Source organism: Helianthus annuus, chromosome 13 (genome assembly GCF_002127325.2).
Source record: "Helianthus annuus cultivar XRQ/B chromosome 13, HanXRQr2.0-SUNRISE, whole genome shotgun sequence".
Lineage (NCBI taxonomy): Eukaryota > Viridiplantae > Streptophyta > Magnoliopsida > Asterales > Asteraceae > Helianthus > Helianthus annuus.
Window position 1 is genome coordinate 160,149,128 of NC_035445.2, and position 16,205 is coordinate 160,165,332.

A 16,205-nucleotide genomic window follows, 5' to 3' on the forward strand; every position below is an offset into this window, starting at 1 on the left:
CCAAAATAAAAAATTTTAACGTCATGAGTCCCTAACCACTTATCTTATAACATTTTGAGTCCAATTTTTAACACTTCTACTTTTGATTTTAGACTCAAGTGGTTAAACCCACTAAAACATAGAGACTCAACGTTATAAAATCAATGGTTAGGGACTTAGGGCGTTAAACTTTTTGATATTGGACTTAAGTGGTTAAAACTACTATAACACAGGGACTCAAAACGTAATTTACTCAAGAGCAAATAAGCAAGAAACAGTAATACGAACCCCCCTGTCGGCTCCCCTAAAGTACCTACACCAAGACAGATCTAAGGCAAACAAAAGTGTAGGAAAAAGCTATGTCTATTATTTTAGGATTAGCTGATGATGGAAAGGGTATATAAAATTCTGTTTGTGTAATAGTTTTACATGTTTTGTTAATATAATTTGTTGTGAAAAAAAAGTTACTTAGATATCAGAAAAGTTCCAAGCTTAGATTCTGATGTAGACTAAAAAATGAGATACGAAATCGGACCTGTTGATTCACGCAGAATACCAGGAACAATTCTTCCAAAATTCGTTGATTCTCGTAGAATACCGAAAATTGGGGGTTTCACACTCAAAACACTCACAGTGAATTGGGAGAGAAAAATGACTTTTTATAAAACTCAAAAACTATCCCCCAATACAAATTACATGAGAATTTATATAGAGTTTTATGATCAACTCAATGGACATAAATTAAAACAAAACTTAATGAACACTAAATGTGGATTTGTTTCATTACATAATTGAGCCGACACTTGATATTCCCGCATCATTCTCCCCACCTTTGGAAAAACTCGACCTCGAGTTTTGTCCCAGGCTAAAGCCACCTGGATCGAAAGGAACATCAATTCGATTCTTTTCGATTATTATCAAGGCCCGCCCAAGTGGTTCTACTTCACGAGTTATCTCATTTGACTCTGAACCTGTACCACCTGGGTCGAACGGAGCATAGGACCATTTCTTGTTCACTATTGTCTTGACCCTCTCAATTAATATAGTTCCAACTAAATAACCATATAGTCGTAAACCATGGACCTCATTGTATTTTTTTACAAAATACCCATCAAGTTTAACAACTTTTTCTTCATTTTGATCAATATGAGGGGCATCTTTTGACGACATAGCTTCTCCAACCTCCACAATCTGGCCATCAACCAAATTTTCAAATAGAACCTCGTACCAGATTTTTACAGCATGAGAATTTTGTATACCATGGTTTTCATCATCCAAAATAATTTCCTCAAAACTATTTGTTGGAAAATTACCTTTTGAAATTGTAAAAAAGTAAATTTGAGAAGCACCAAAATCTATTATGTTTCTTAATGCCATCGACTTCATTGCTTTGCTCATGAAATTTCTTTGCAAGCCCCCCATGCTGCTAACAGGTTGAGTTCCAAATGTAGCCGTTGGACCACCCGTTACCATAGTAGGACCATCACCCTTAACGTTATGACTTTCGAAACTTGATTCGTCATCACCGGCTCCCATGATCGTCGACTCTTTTTTGTGGTCATGTCTAATGGTGAGCACACTACTGGTACCACCCGAATCATCGTCACATGCCCAAGAATACCATTGCTCATCCTCGTATTCATCAAAACATGGTAGAGTGTGGTACAAGCGATAATCCCTCTCACAAGCCATTTTGAGCCAGGAATTTAGCTCTGATACCAACTGATGTAGACTAAAAAATGAGATACGAAATCGGACCTGTTGATTCACGCAGAATACCAGGAACAATTCTTCCAAAATTCGTTGATTCTCGTAGAATACCGAAAATTGGGGGTTTCACACTCAAAACACTCACAGTGAATTGGGAGAGAAAAATGACTTTTTATAAAACTCAAAAACTATCCCCCAATACAAATTACATGAGAATTTATATAGAGTTTTATGATCAACTCAATGGACATAAATTAAAACAAAACTTAATGAACACTAAATGTGGATTTATTTCATTACATAATTGAGCCGACACTTGATATTCCCGCATCAGATTCATTCTGAACTAATTCTAATGATGTAAATATTCCAACAAATATACTTGATTTTGTTATTAAGAAAAGAGACAAAAATGTAGATATGTTGTATATAATATTTTCTTGTGACTTTCTCCATCAATGCAATGACATCAGCTAATTGGTAGTAGCATCTACAAGGAATGGTGGATAAATATAACCATAAGAAAACATTCATGAACCAAAAAAATATGGCTAATACACTTGCAGAGCTAATATTCATCCCTGCCCCTGGGGTCGGTCATCTCAAGTTAACCATGGAGATCGCAAAATTACTTGTGAATCGAGATCAACGTCTCTTCATAACCGTCCTTGTCATCAAGCCTCTTAGCGTGAGTTCTGGCACAGCCGTCACTGCCTACATAGAATCATTAGCTGAAAACAACATGAATCACATATCCTTCATTCTACTACCTCAAGATGAAACCCAACCGTTTCATGACCCAAAAGATCCGAGCAATTCCCCAATAGAGTTCATCAATAGTCACAGCAAATATGCTAGAAATGCGGTTACTGACTTGAAAAGTCAACCAGGTTCGCGTTGGATTGTTGGGTTTGTCGTTGACATGTTTTGCACCAGCATGATTGATGTGGCTAATGAGTTTGATGTTCCAACCTTCGTTTTCTTTACGTCTAATGCTGCTTTTCTTGGATTTACATTATATATTAAAACACTCTGTGATGATCTGAACAGAGATGTTGTTGACCTGAGCAACTCAGGAACCGAGATATTGGTTCCAAGCTTTGTCAATCCGGTGCCAACCAAAGTATTTTGGAGTGGCGTCAAGACTAGATCTGGACTGGATTTTGTTCAGTGGTTTGCCCGGAAACTTGGAGAGGCAAAAGGAATCATCGTTAATACATTCTTGGATCTAGAAACACACGCGATAGAGTCCTTGTCTGCTGACACTAGCATCCCGCCTTTGTATCCGGTGGGACCCATACTCAACTTAGAAGGCGGTTCTGGTGGTGGGAAACCTTTTGACGATGACGTCGTTAGGTGGTTGGATAGTCAACCATCTTCCTCGGTTGTGTTTTTGTGTTTTGGGACTAATGGAAGTTTTGATGAGGTCCAAGTGAAGGAGATAGCACGTGGACTAGAGCAGAGCGGATACCGTTTCGTGTGGTCCCTACGTCGACCTCCGTCAGATCAAACATCAAGGGACCCAAGCGATTATGAGGATCCGAGTGTGGTACTGCCAGAAGGGTTTTTGGAACGAACACGTGGAATAGGGAAGGTGATTGGGTGGTCCCCACAGGCGCCGGTGCTGGGTCATGAAGCAATTGGAGGGTTCGTGTCCCACTGTGGGTGGAACTCATTGTTGGAGAGCTTATGGTTCGGTGTACCAACAGCAACATGGCCGATGTACGCTGAGCAACATATGAACGCGTTTGAAATGGTGGTGGAGTTGGGTCTGGCGGTGGAGATAGAGTTGGATTATATGAAGGATTTGTATAATACCAAGGCTAATACAATCATTGTGACAGCTGAACAGATAGAAAGTGGGATAAGACGGTTGATGGAGGATAACGAGATTAGAAGAAAAGTGAAAGAGATGAGTGCGAAGAGTAGATCAGCTGTGGTGGAGGGCGGCTCATCATATGCATCTATTGGTTGTCTGATTCAAGATTTTGTAAGGGACAACTTTTGATCTGGACTTCTGATTGTTGTGTTTTCTTGTTAAAGTTGGAAGTGTTTTTTTCAAGTGTTGATGTAACCACAAAAATAGTGTTGATAACAATCCTACTTTATGGTTCGTGTTCAAAACCAGTTTCAGTTCCTAACCCCGGTTTTTGTGCACCTCTAACTCGATAAGGACTTGATCAAGGTAGGATAAGATCTAGGAGAGTGGGTAGCCTAGAAACACAAGTTTAAGAGCTTTGGAAACCCACATATGTCGTCCTAGTTGGTGGTTACAAACATTAAACAAATCAAACAAAATGGACCAAGAGTGAGACATTTGAAATTTAGGGTAAAGATCAAATAGGAAGTTAATTTTCTCTAGGAAGGATAGGAAGCCATAGGATTATGACATGTGGCAAATTTTAAAATAAAGAGAAAGGGTATTTTAGTCAATCCAACTCTTTCTTCTTCCTTTTTCAAAACCCAGTAAATTCAAAAACCCATCATTTTCAAAATCCACCATCTTCAACTATTTCTTCACTTTATATCTCAATAATCACTACATTATAGTGCGATTTTCATCACAAATCAATGATTCAGAACCCGATCAACGTGTTCTTCAGCTTTTTTTTTTTGAAGAAAACCCAGTTTAATTTCATAAAAAAATCTCGTTTTTCCGGTGATTTTGGAGATAATCACTCGATTCGTTCGATTCGAGCGTTGATAAGTGTTTCTATCATTCAAATTCCGTCAATTGATGAAGAAATCGGCTTCGATCCATGTAAGAAATTCTTTAATTTCATTTTCATGATCTGGGTTTTTTATTTAGTCATTGCGTTTTACGATCTTTGCGGGGGTCCGGGGGCGGCAGCCCCCGGTAGCGGGGTCCCAGGGGCGGCAGCCCCTGGCGGGGTCCAAGGGGCAGAGCCCCAGGTCAGCTCGGAAATTTTTTTTTTCTATTAAATTGCTGTACTAAAAACGCATCAGAAAAATTAAATTTCCATAAATTGGCTCATTTCGAAGACAGTAATTCGTAGACAATTCAGACAGTTCACAGTGACAGACAGTTTTATGTGTCCATTGCGTTTTAGAAATAAGACAGTTCACAGTGACAGACAGTTCACAGTGACAGACAGCTATTGCGTTTTAGAAAAAAACACATTTTTAAGTGTTTTTAGTCATTGTGTTTTAGGTAAAACACATTTTTTAGGTGTTTTCAGTCCATTGCGTTTTAGAATGAGTCATTTTTAAGTGTTTTCTGGCCATTGCGTTTTACATATAAGACATTTCTTTGTGTTTTTGGTGCATTGCGTTTTAGGTAAAACACTTTTTTATGTGTTTTCAGTCCATTGCGTTTTAGAAAACAGACATTTTAAGTGTATTCTGGCCATTGCGTTTTACAAATAAGTCATTTTTTTGTGTTTTTGGTGCATTGCGTTTTAGGTAAAACACATTTTTATGTGTTTTCTGGCCATTGCGTTTTACAAAAAAGTCATTTCTTTGTGTTTTTTGTGCATTGCGTTTTAGAAAAATGTCATTTTTTAGGGTTTTTTTTTCATTGCGTTTTACGATACTGGGGTTTTTTCTATTGCGTTTTACGCAACTGGGTTTTAAATTTTTTTTTTCAAAATATAGCAATAGTATACTCGTTTTAAAGATAAAAAAACACTCGTTTTTTTGGTGCAATTTTTATAAAAAAATAATGTCGTATGAAAGAGTTATTAACGTTTAAAAAATGGGGGGAATTGGAGGAGAGAGAAACTATTGGCTTGGATTGACTAGATTGCCCCTGAAAAAAGTCACGCGCCTCTTTTTTTACTTTCAATTTCCCTGATTTAATCTTAGCCCTTGATTAAGTAAATGGATGGTCAAGATCACTTCCTAGCCTTCCTAGCCAAATAAACTTCCTATTATATCTCCACCCTTGAAATTTAATATTACGAAATAGAAATCTTGGGTAAATTTATTATTTAAAATTCATAATTCTATATTAATGGGTGATAGTAGTGAACTTGAAGTTTTCCTCAATAATAATAATAATAATGTTCAATTGTGACTTTAATGTAGAAAACTTGAAATTTAACATTAATTCTGGTTTCTAAGTTAATTGCTTGGGGGCTACTTTTATACACATCATCTTTTTCATATAGTAATATCATCGTTGTATACGCGTTGGATTTCCATAACTAGAAATTAAGCTAAACATGAAAAGAAAGCTAGAACTAATGATGAGAAAACATGTGACAACTATAAAATAATAATAATTATACTATAGAAACAAAACATATGCTAATCCAACAGACAATTGGAAAGGTAAGGTTTTCGGAACCTTTTGAACTAGAAAAAACATAAGCGTGCAATAGTTGAAGAACGTACGACTGAACTGGCATGGAGAGCGGTTCCGAGTACAAATGAACAAAGTTCACAGCTGCAACATCTTTTAATCCTTAAGAACCAGGTTGGAGAATCGGCCAGATAAATGGTCGTGGGTTCCAGCCTCTGATGGGTCATTTTCGGTAACGTCAACCAGAGCAATTCTAAACAGGTTCGCGGTTCCTTATTATCCTTATGATTGGATTAAGTTAGTTCAAAAAAAGATCAATATATTTGGGTGGCGAGGAATCCAAGACCGACTATCAACATTGACTGGGTTAAAGAAAAGGGGTATGCTTACCAATATGTAAACTATGCGGAGACTGAGAAGAAGATGCAGATCACCTATTTACGGGGTGTTTTGTAGCAGCGGTCTTGTGGAATAAAATGAGTTTGTGGTGTAGAATCCAACCGATTTTTGCTTTTTCTATGAAAGATTTGTTGGAATTTTATAAAACACAGTCTATCGAAGAACCAAAAAGAAAATACGTTCAAACCATAATATTGCCGACTTGTTGGAGCATATATAGAAAGAAAAAAAAATAAAGAAATTTTTAATGGGAAGCGAGCGAGTATAGATGGAATCTTAGGGGAAATGCAGACGAATACTTTCTGTAGGTACCCCCGGAGGTTGAGGTTAAACCTTATCCTTGTTATGTTTAACACACTAGCAAGTGCGGAATCCAAGCTAGAATGCAAACCGGTAGTTTATATGAGAACACAAGCTACAAAGAGAAAGGTAGACACACGAGATATCAAAGTTTTCTCTTGTATTTCAGTGGACACGGTTACAGCCCCTTGACCAAACTGAAAATACGCTCTCTACAAGACTTAGTTCACTCACACACTCTCTTGCTGAAGTGAACACATTACATGAGTATATATATACCCGTCACAGCTCGTCTGGTCGAAGGATCAGATAGACTACTGATCGAAAGATCGTCTATCGATCTGAAACCTATCGAAGGATCCACATATACCTCGAAGGATGATATCCTTCGAGGTCCATCAACATCCATCGAAGGCTTATCCTTCGAGCTCATCGAAGGATCTAAACAATCCTTCGATGACTCATCCTTCGACAACTCATCCTTCGACAACTCATCCTTCGACACAAACATATTACAATCAGGTTCTAACTGTTTGGCCAAGTCAAACCAGGAGGATGGTTGACTTGGTCAAACTTACAAGACTAACAAGAGACATCGTTTTATATCATGACAAAATACAGACAAAGTACAGACACAAGTGCACCAACAAACTCCCCCTTGGCTGTAGCTTTGTCTCGATCTTCGTGTCTTCAAGTCTCTGACGTCCTTTCAAGTCTTCAATGTCGGAGGATCTTCAAAGTCTTCACGTCTTGAAAGCAGAAAGTGTATCAACAAACTCTCCGTTTCATGTAGGAAGTGTGTTGACAAACTCCCCCTTAACATAAGCTCCCCCTTGAGTTATGCTCGTGAAAGACTTGATCCTTATAGCTTGAGATCCTTGTGGTGTTGATGATGGTCAGCGGCAACTCGATCATTTTCATCCTTTGAGGGCCTTCACGTCGTGTCTTCATTCCGAAGCTTGTCATCGACCATGTTCTCCTTGCCTTTAGACTCTGCACATGCAAGAAATCTAAACGCGTAATGAGAACAACTGCTTGGAATATAGTTTATATAAACAAATGACACACGAATGACCATGTCACAATCAAACACCGTCCGACAGTTTGAAAGTTTAGTAAATTTGTCAGTTTTAGTTTCTAACTTTCAAAACTTGCAAATTTCGACCGTTTATGAAGATTTAGTCAATTCGGTTTTCGTTCAGGTTTCAGGCAACGAAGACTCGAGTTCCAACATCGTACGATCGAAAATAAAATAGAAATAAAATCTTTTTGGCTTTTATAAGGTTTATATTAAAACACACCTAAAATCTTTTTGGTATTTTTGAATTTTTCAAATGTAAAGACTGAAAGCAGTAAATAAATATATACAGACATTCTTTTTGCGAGTTTCGAGGGTAAGAGAATCATATCAGTGTACGGTCATGCCAAAACGCTCTTGTTGTTCAATTAGTTAACATTAAGATAAGCATCCTATAACAATTATCGGTATTGTTGTCCACTTAAGCTCAACTTATCATAGGTAATCATGGCGAGGGGATACGTTAAGGTATGAGTTATACTTACCGACCGGTGTTCATCCACATCACGACACATTCCCGTATCAAGGTATGCACGAGGGTTCATCTTACCGGTGAGTATACCGATTATCATCTGTTTGACCATATATGATGTGAGATTCTCACTTATTTTGATTTGAAAACAAGCCCTATGTGATAGAATCACTTATTGATGAGGAACTTGATTTTCATATGCATGAAGGCATAGGAGCAAGTCCGTGAACAGGTCAGTACTTTCGTACAGCAGAGAGACGAACTTGACTCCCGGATAAATGTGATATTTTATCACTTATTTGTTTGGACATGTGATTGTTTATCACTTATTGAGGTCGAATGCAGCATGTACACGTATGTATAGTATCATGGAAGATCTAGACTTGCGTCCCCGTTATTTTTCGGTAAAAGAAACAACCATGATACCCAGATGATAAGCAGCATAAAGACCGAATATCTCAGAACCTCGGCAATCTATCAAACGAAATTTCGGTACTAAGACCATATGCCAATGAATGGTTCCCACCTGGTCTTCAGTCGATTAAGATTTATATCACCCTGCACACTTTAAAAATGATTGTGAGCCTACCGATACATCTTATATAGAGCTGCTTATCGTTTTTCATTTAAGATTTAAAGAGGTTTGGATAGACCACTGATGTACTATCATTTTCTCTTTTGCTCGCCAGGAAACTCATTTTTGATTTTCTATTGTTTTTGTGTTTTTGAAATTTTTCAATGTTTTTGGATTTTCAAATTTTTGGATTTACTCCCCCTAAAATCAATAAACTAAGATAAATTTAAAAAACACAAAGATATTTACAAAAATGATTTTCCGATGTTGGTTTACTCTTGCTTGACCTTAATGCCGTTTACCAATAATAAAAAGTCAAATCTTGATTTGTCAAATGCTTTGGTAAAAAGGTCGGCACGTTGGTCGTCGGTGTGGACCTTAACAACATCGATTAGCCTTTTCTTAAAGCAATCACGTATGAAGTGATATTTGATTTCGATGTGTTTGGTCTTTGAGTGCTGCACAGGATTTCTAGTGATCTGTAATGCAGCAGAATTATCAACGTAAATAGGAGTAGTTAGGAATTCAAAACCGTAGTCGCGTAATTGTTGTTGGATCCAAAGAACTTGGGAGCAACAACTTGAGGCAGCAATGTATTCAGCTTCGCATGTTGATGTAGCAACGCACGTCTGCTTCTTGCACTGCCATGTGACTAGGCGATTTCCTAAAAACTGACATCCAGCCGTTGTGGATTTGCCGTCGATTTTGCATCCGCCAAAATCAGAATCACTGAAAGCGACCAATTCAAAGTTATTATCCCTAGGGTACCATAGACCGGTGCCAGGGTAACCCTTCAAATAACGAAAAATCCTTTTGACAGCTGCAAGATGTGAGGCCTTCGGGTTAACTTGATATCTGGCAAGCAGGCACGTTGGGTACATTATGTCTGGCCTTGATGCTGTGAGGTACATAAGAGATCCGATCATTGCGCGGTAGTATGAGGGGCTAACAGCTTCACCCTTCAAGTCTGGAGTAATTCCGTGATTTTGTGGCAGTGGGGTACCGATGGGCGTTGCATCAGACATCTGGAACCGGCTCAAGATGTCACCAACATATTTAATCTGATGGATGAATATCCCAGACTCAGTTTGTTGCACTTGTAGGCCCAAGAAGAAGGTCATTTCCCCCATAGCACTCATCTCGAATTTATCCTGCATAATGCGCTCGAAATTCCTACACAAGACATCATTAGTAGAACCAAAAATAATATCATCAACGTATACCTGTACCAGAAGAAGATCTCCATCTTGTTCTTTGATGAAAAGAGTACAGTCAATAAGACCTCTTCGAAAACCGTTCTCCAGCAGATAGTTAGATAAGGTTGCATACCAAGCTCGCGGTGCTTGATGTAGACCATAGAGAGCTTTGTTGAGCAACCAAACCCGATCGGGATGGATAGGATCTTCAAAACCTGGAGGCTGTTCGACGTACACCTCTTCTTCAACCACACCATGTAAGAATGCACTTTTGACGTCCATCTGGTAAACCTTGAATCCTTTGAATGAGGCATAAGCCAGAAAGATCCGAATTGCTTCCAGACGTGCAACAGGTGCATAGACTTCGTTGTAGTCGATTCCTTCTATCTGACGAAAACCTTGAACGACTAAACGTGCTTTGTTCCGGATAACAACTCCGCGGTCATCCTTTTTGCATTTAAACACCCAACGGGTACCAATCTTCTTGTAGCCAGCAGGTTTCTCTACGAGTTTCCAGACACCAAGTTTCTGGAATTGTTGCAGTTCTTCCTGCATTGCTTCAACCCAAGAGTTATCTTTCATGGCTTCTTTCCAAGTTCTTGGCTCTTCCTGTGAAACATAACACGCGAAAGACCAATCGTTTTGTTGCCCGGATTCTCGAATAGCTGCATACAGGCCTGCATTGTTGTTGTTTCGCAACATGTTTCTTGTTTGAATGCCACTTTGCACATTTCCGATGATGTTTTGTTAAGGATGGGTATTATGAATCCTTGTTTCTGGATTATCTGGAACTGGAATATTTATACCCAGATTGTTGAAATTGAGATCAACAACTAAATCAATGCCCGGAATTGACGAAGAGGATGATGCAGTAGCTTCAGCTGTTCTATGGGCATCCACTGGAGGAGTACCCTCTGAAGTACCATGAACTGCTGTTGTTGGAGCTTCTTGATCTGCATCTAGAAATTCATCATCCTCTGAAGATTCGTTCAATTCGGTTGCATCATGAAAATCCTCATTGTCGAGAGTATTATTGTTCACCGAAGATGGTTCTTGATTGACAAGAATTGGACGCACCACCGGTGAAACTGTTGCATTGTCACTCTCGAAAAACATCCTTGCCGCAGCACTTTCTTCAACGGCTTCAACATTGATCGAATTGAAAAAGTCATCGTACTCAAACATCCAAGGGTGACCAGGACATTTGACTGGCAAAGTGTGCCTTTGTACTCTGACCTCAGACCATTCCTCGACCCTTTTAGTCTCTAGATTCCAGACTCGTAAGTTAGGGGTGGCATACCCAAGAAAGTATCCCTCAATTGCTTTTGCCCCAAACTTTCCATTAGGATCGATGATTGTACATGGAGCTCCAAACGGTTCAAGATAAGACAAATCTGGTTTCCGTTTGTGAAGAAGCTCAAAGCAGGTCTTGTTGTGCCTTTTTACTGTAAGGACTCGGTTCAATGTGTAACATGCAGAGGCCACAGCTTCAGTCCAGAATGGAATGGGCAACTGCGACTCTACCAACATTGTCCTAGCAGTCTCGATCAGTGTGCGGTTCTTACGTTCAGCGACGCCATTCTGTTGAGGAGTATAAGCTGCACTAAACTCATGAAGAATACCCTTTGAAGTGCAAAACTCCGCCATGGCATGATTTTTAAATTCAGTACCATTGTCGCTACGTATCCGCCTAACCTTCAACTTATACAAATTCTCAATCTGAATGATCAAGTTTTTGATAATACCAAAGGTTTCACTCTTGTGTGCCATGAATGCCACCCAAGAAAATCTTGAATAGTCATCAGTAATCACGAGACAGTATTGATCATTCCGAATACTCTTGTGCTTGACAGGACCGAACAAATCCATGTGCAAACGTTCAAGAGGAATTGCCACCGTGTTGATCTTCTTAGTAGGATGTCGTTTCTTCATTTGTTTTCCTTTCTGGCACGAAACACAGACGTCTTGAAGATGGAAGTTTTTAAGAGAAACACCATTCACCAATTCATTTGAAACCAAATGATTCATTTTGCGTAAGTGAATGTGACCCATTCGTCTGTGCCAAGAGATAGAGTCTTTTTCTGTGGCTTTGGAAACGAAACAAGTTGCTTGTGCAGACGTAGTAATAGCTTGGCTCATATCAAGGACGTACAAATCATTTATCCTTGGAGCTGACAAGAGAATCCATTCTTTTGGAATTTTGAAGCCGGGTTTCAGCACATAACATCCATTAGCATCAAAGTGTACTGAGAATTGCTTGTCACAAATTTGAGAAACACTAAGAAGATTGTGATCAAGTTGTTGCACAAAGTTGATCTTGTCAAAGCTGACAATCCCGTTGGATATCATTCCTTCACCCGTAATATAACCACCCTTATCTCCAGCAAATGCAACATAACCTCCTCTAATAGATTTGACGTCGTAGAGAAGCTTCATGTCGCCTGTCATGTGCCTGGATGCCCCACTATCAACAATCCAATGACTACTGATAGTTCCTCCTGGAACACCCTGCACATGAACTTAATTGATTAGTTGGAGATGGGGACCCAAGCCATTGTGGTCTTGGGTCTTCCATTTTCATCAATAACAATAACTTCTTGTCTTTGATGATTGGTAAATTGTGATGGTCCCCCTGATTCAGTAACCGTTTTTGGTTTCCAGGTCTGTTTTGTTTTACCGGTGTTGTTATTTAAAATGTTAATGATGTGTGTAAAATGCAACATATAAATCACATCAATTAAGGCATAAAACTAACCCTTTTTAAGTACTAATGTTGGAAAAAGAGTGTTTTTGTCTTCCTTTTGTATTTTCAGGATGAAATGAGCTCAAAATCACAAAAGAAGCAAAAAGACAACTAATTCTAGCACAAATACAAGAAAAGGAATAAAAGTAGACTGCCCGGACCCTCAACGGCACCTCCTAAGGCAAAGAAGAGAAAACAGAAGACTGAACACGCCCCGTGTCGAGCGAACACGGGGCCGTGCCCAGGAAGCAGCAGAAAAGACAAACCAGTAGAAGCTTCCATTGCCCACCACGGGGCCGTGTCCAGCGAGCACAGGGGCGTGGTGAAAGTACAGCAGGCGCATTAATTGTAATTGCGAATTACAATTAATGAAGAGAGAGAATGTCAGACGGGCACGGGGGCGTGTCCAGCGGACACGGGGCCGTGCCCAGCCTTCTGTTCAGCCTATAAATAGGGGAGCTTGGTTTCATTCCACTTCATCCCTTGGCACACCACCTCTCTCACACTTCATCCACCACCCACCACCACCATAACACCATCATCCACCACCATCATCCATTGTCCATCATAGAGTGTGTGAGTCGTCTCGTGATCCAAGATTGATCGTAAGAGTTCTTGACAATCAAGGCCATGTTTGCCTAAGTCTCTTACATCACTTGGTGAAGACAAGTGTTTAGTATAATACTTTTTATTTTTAATCTTTTGCACTTTTTATTTGGTTTTGTATTAATGACTTTAATAACTAGTTACTTATGTTGAAGGTGATCTTTCCTTATCGTTTGTCCGTGGTGTCTTGGCGTTATTTTACTGTCTATATAAAATAAAAGATTTTCACCATTCATATCTCCACGGTCTATATGGAGGTATGTTGGCTACCTGGTCGGGGGTTAAGGGAACGGTTTGGTAAGGGTCTTGCCCTTGTTCAGCGTTTAGAGGTCCTGCTTGGGACCTGGGTCAAATTTAGTAGGATCTCCTTCAATGCCCATAGGTATTGGATGGCGGGGATCCAAACTCTTTGACCCCCTCATAAGTTAACTACTATTAATACTATAACCCGGCTATTTAGGACTGTATCCCTGCTGACTCAGACTACTTAGCCGAGGGTAACGTCACCGCCGAAAGCGGGGCCTACCACAATTTGCATTAATAACTTAATTCATTATCTTTCAATAATCCGACCCTTTAGGATTGTATCCTTGCTGACTCAAACTACTGGGTTGAGGGTAACGTCGCCTTCAAAAGAGGGGCCTACTACAATAACTAAGATAATCTCTTAAACAAGTGCAAAAGTGCGAAAATAATCAAAGGTTATACTAATACACGTGTCGGATCCAAGTGATTCATCTTGTCTATCTGTTTTTATTTTATTTTATTTTTCAGCATTTAGTTAGTTTTTATTTTTCTTAGTTTAAAACATTTTTCTCACTTTTTGATTTGATTAGACGTTGAGGATAAACCGGTATTAAAAGCTCTTGTGTCCTTGGACGACCTCGGTATCTTACCAACACTATACTACGTCCACGATGGGTGCACTTGCCCATATGTGTGTTTAGTGTTAGTGAATATCGTGTTTTATAAATTTAAAACTTGGCTAAAAGTGTAAAAAGGGGCTTAAATATACATCAAAATTATAACACACTTCACGCACATCAAGTTTTTGGCGCCGCTGCCGGGGACACAAGGATTTTAAGAAAGTTAGGAATCAACGGCCTAATCATATTTTTATTTTTCTTTAATTTTTAGGATTTTTTTTTCTTAGATTTTCAGCTTCTGCAGAGCTCAACACGGGGCCGTGCCTGGTCGGACACGGGCCGTGTTCAGCATCGTCACTGGCAGTTTTTGTTTTCCAAGTTACAGAAGGCTGACCACGGGGCCGTGCCGGTGCAACACGGGGCCGTGTCCAACTTCTAGTAACTGGGATCTGGAAAACAATCACTGAAATTCCGACCACGGGCCGTGTTCGCTCAACACGGGGCCGTGGTGAACCTTCTGACCAACATTCTTTTTTGTTTTTATTGCAGGACTTGGAACCCGACGCCACCCTCACGTAGTGTATGAGCTCCAGTTCCAATAAAGACATAAAAGAACCACTAGAAGAACCCGAACGCTTTCTCAGAAAAAGGTTAAAAGCCAAAAACCAAGAGAAGGTTTCGGGTGATCCACCTCCAATGGTGGACCAACGTACCCTTATGGATTATCTACGACCCACCGTAGGTAATCTAGGCGCCGCTATCAATGCTCCGAATGTCGAAGCCAATAACTTCGAACTTCGGCCGCATTTGATACAAATGCTCCAAAACTCCGCAACCTTCCACGGGCTTGCGGACGAGGATCCCCATCTACATATAACTAATTTCTTGGAAATATGTGATACCTTTCGGATCAATGGAGCATCAAACGACGCCATCCGCCTCCGTATGTTTCCCTTCTCACTAAAAGACCGAGCGAAAGCTTGGCTCAACGCCCTCCCAGCTGGATCGGTAAACACCTGGGATGAACTAGCCCAAAAATTTCTATATAAGTATTTCCCTCCTGCTAAAACTGCTAAGTTAATGGCTGAAATTAATACATATTCACAAGAGGACGGGGAATCCTTATATGAAACTTGGGAAAGGTTCAAGGAGCTATTACGCAAGTGTCCCCATCACGGCCTCGCAATATGGCAACAAGTATCCACTTTCTATAATGGATTGTTGCCACACACTAGGCAGACACTTGATTCTAGCTCCGGGGGACTTTTAGGTAATCGACGCCCACACGAAATATATAATCAAATTGAGGAAATTGCTCAAACCAATTTTCAATGGCACACCCCCCGGGGAAATAAGTCTATCGCCCCGGGCGCCCATAAGGTCGATGAAAGCATTTCTTTACAAGCCCAAATCGAGGCCCTTTCTTCAAAAATAAAAAAATTGGAAATGACAAAAACAGTCTCGGTTATGGCTTGTGAAGGGTGTGGTGGGTCACATGAAAATTGGAGTTGCATGAAAGAAACAGACGATCAACAAGAAATGGTAAACTACATTGATAATAGACCTAGGCCGTCGGGTCCTCCAACGGGAACTTACAACCAAGGATGGCGAAACCACCCAAACCTTGGTTGGAGGGAACCCGGCAATAGTAGTAACCAACAAACCCAACGAACAAACTTTCAGCAACCAAGAAATGAGTCACAAAATTTCACTCAACAACAAGGTGGACGAGAAAGGCTCGAAGATACTATATCTCGCCTCGTCTCTGACACTGATAAGAAAAACTCGGAAAGATTTCTACAATTAGAATCTAATTTTAGAAATCAACAAGCTAGCATTCAAAACATAGAAAAACAATTAAATCAAATAGCTCAAAATTTTTCCGAGAGACCGCAAGGCGCATTACCTAGCAATACCGAAACAAACCCAAAGGCGCAAGTTCACCTCATCACACTACGAAACCGCACCGTAGGGCCTGCAGAAGTGCCACCGCCAACGGAAGAAACAGTACCGACACC

The 16,205-nt window shown here is 39.9% G+C and overlaps 1 protein-coding gene and 1 non-coding gene across 2 annotated transcripts; one reads left to right on the forward strand and one right to left on the reverse strand.

Moving 5' to 3' along the window:
• Positions 1 to 2,236: 2,236 nt before the first annotated feature.
• LOC110900020 (anthocyanidin 3-O-glucosyltransferase 2) lies at positions 2,237 to 3,803 on the forward strand. Its single transcript, XM_022146921.2, has one exon. The coding sequence runs from the start codon at positions 2,237 to 2,239 to the stop codon at positions 3,695 to 3,697; it is 1,461 nt and encodes a 486-aa protein (XP_022002613.2). The 3' UTR covers positions 3,698 to 3,803.
• An 11,458-nt stretch (positions 3,804 to 15,261) lies between these two features.
• On the reverse strand, positions 15,262 to 15,368 carry LOC118486118. The gene has a single exon (XR_004877974.1). It is a non-coding gene; the product is annotated as a small nucleolar RNA R71 (small nucleolar RNA).
• Between the last annotated feature and the right edge of the window lie 837 nt (positions 15,369 to 16,205).

Bases quoted from the DNA above. Each gene is read 5' to 3' on its own strand.
- LOC110900020 (XM_022146921.2), top strand. From the start codon at position 2,237: ATGGCTAATACACTTGCAGAGCTAATATTCATCCCTGCCCCTGGGGTC.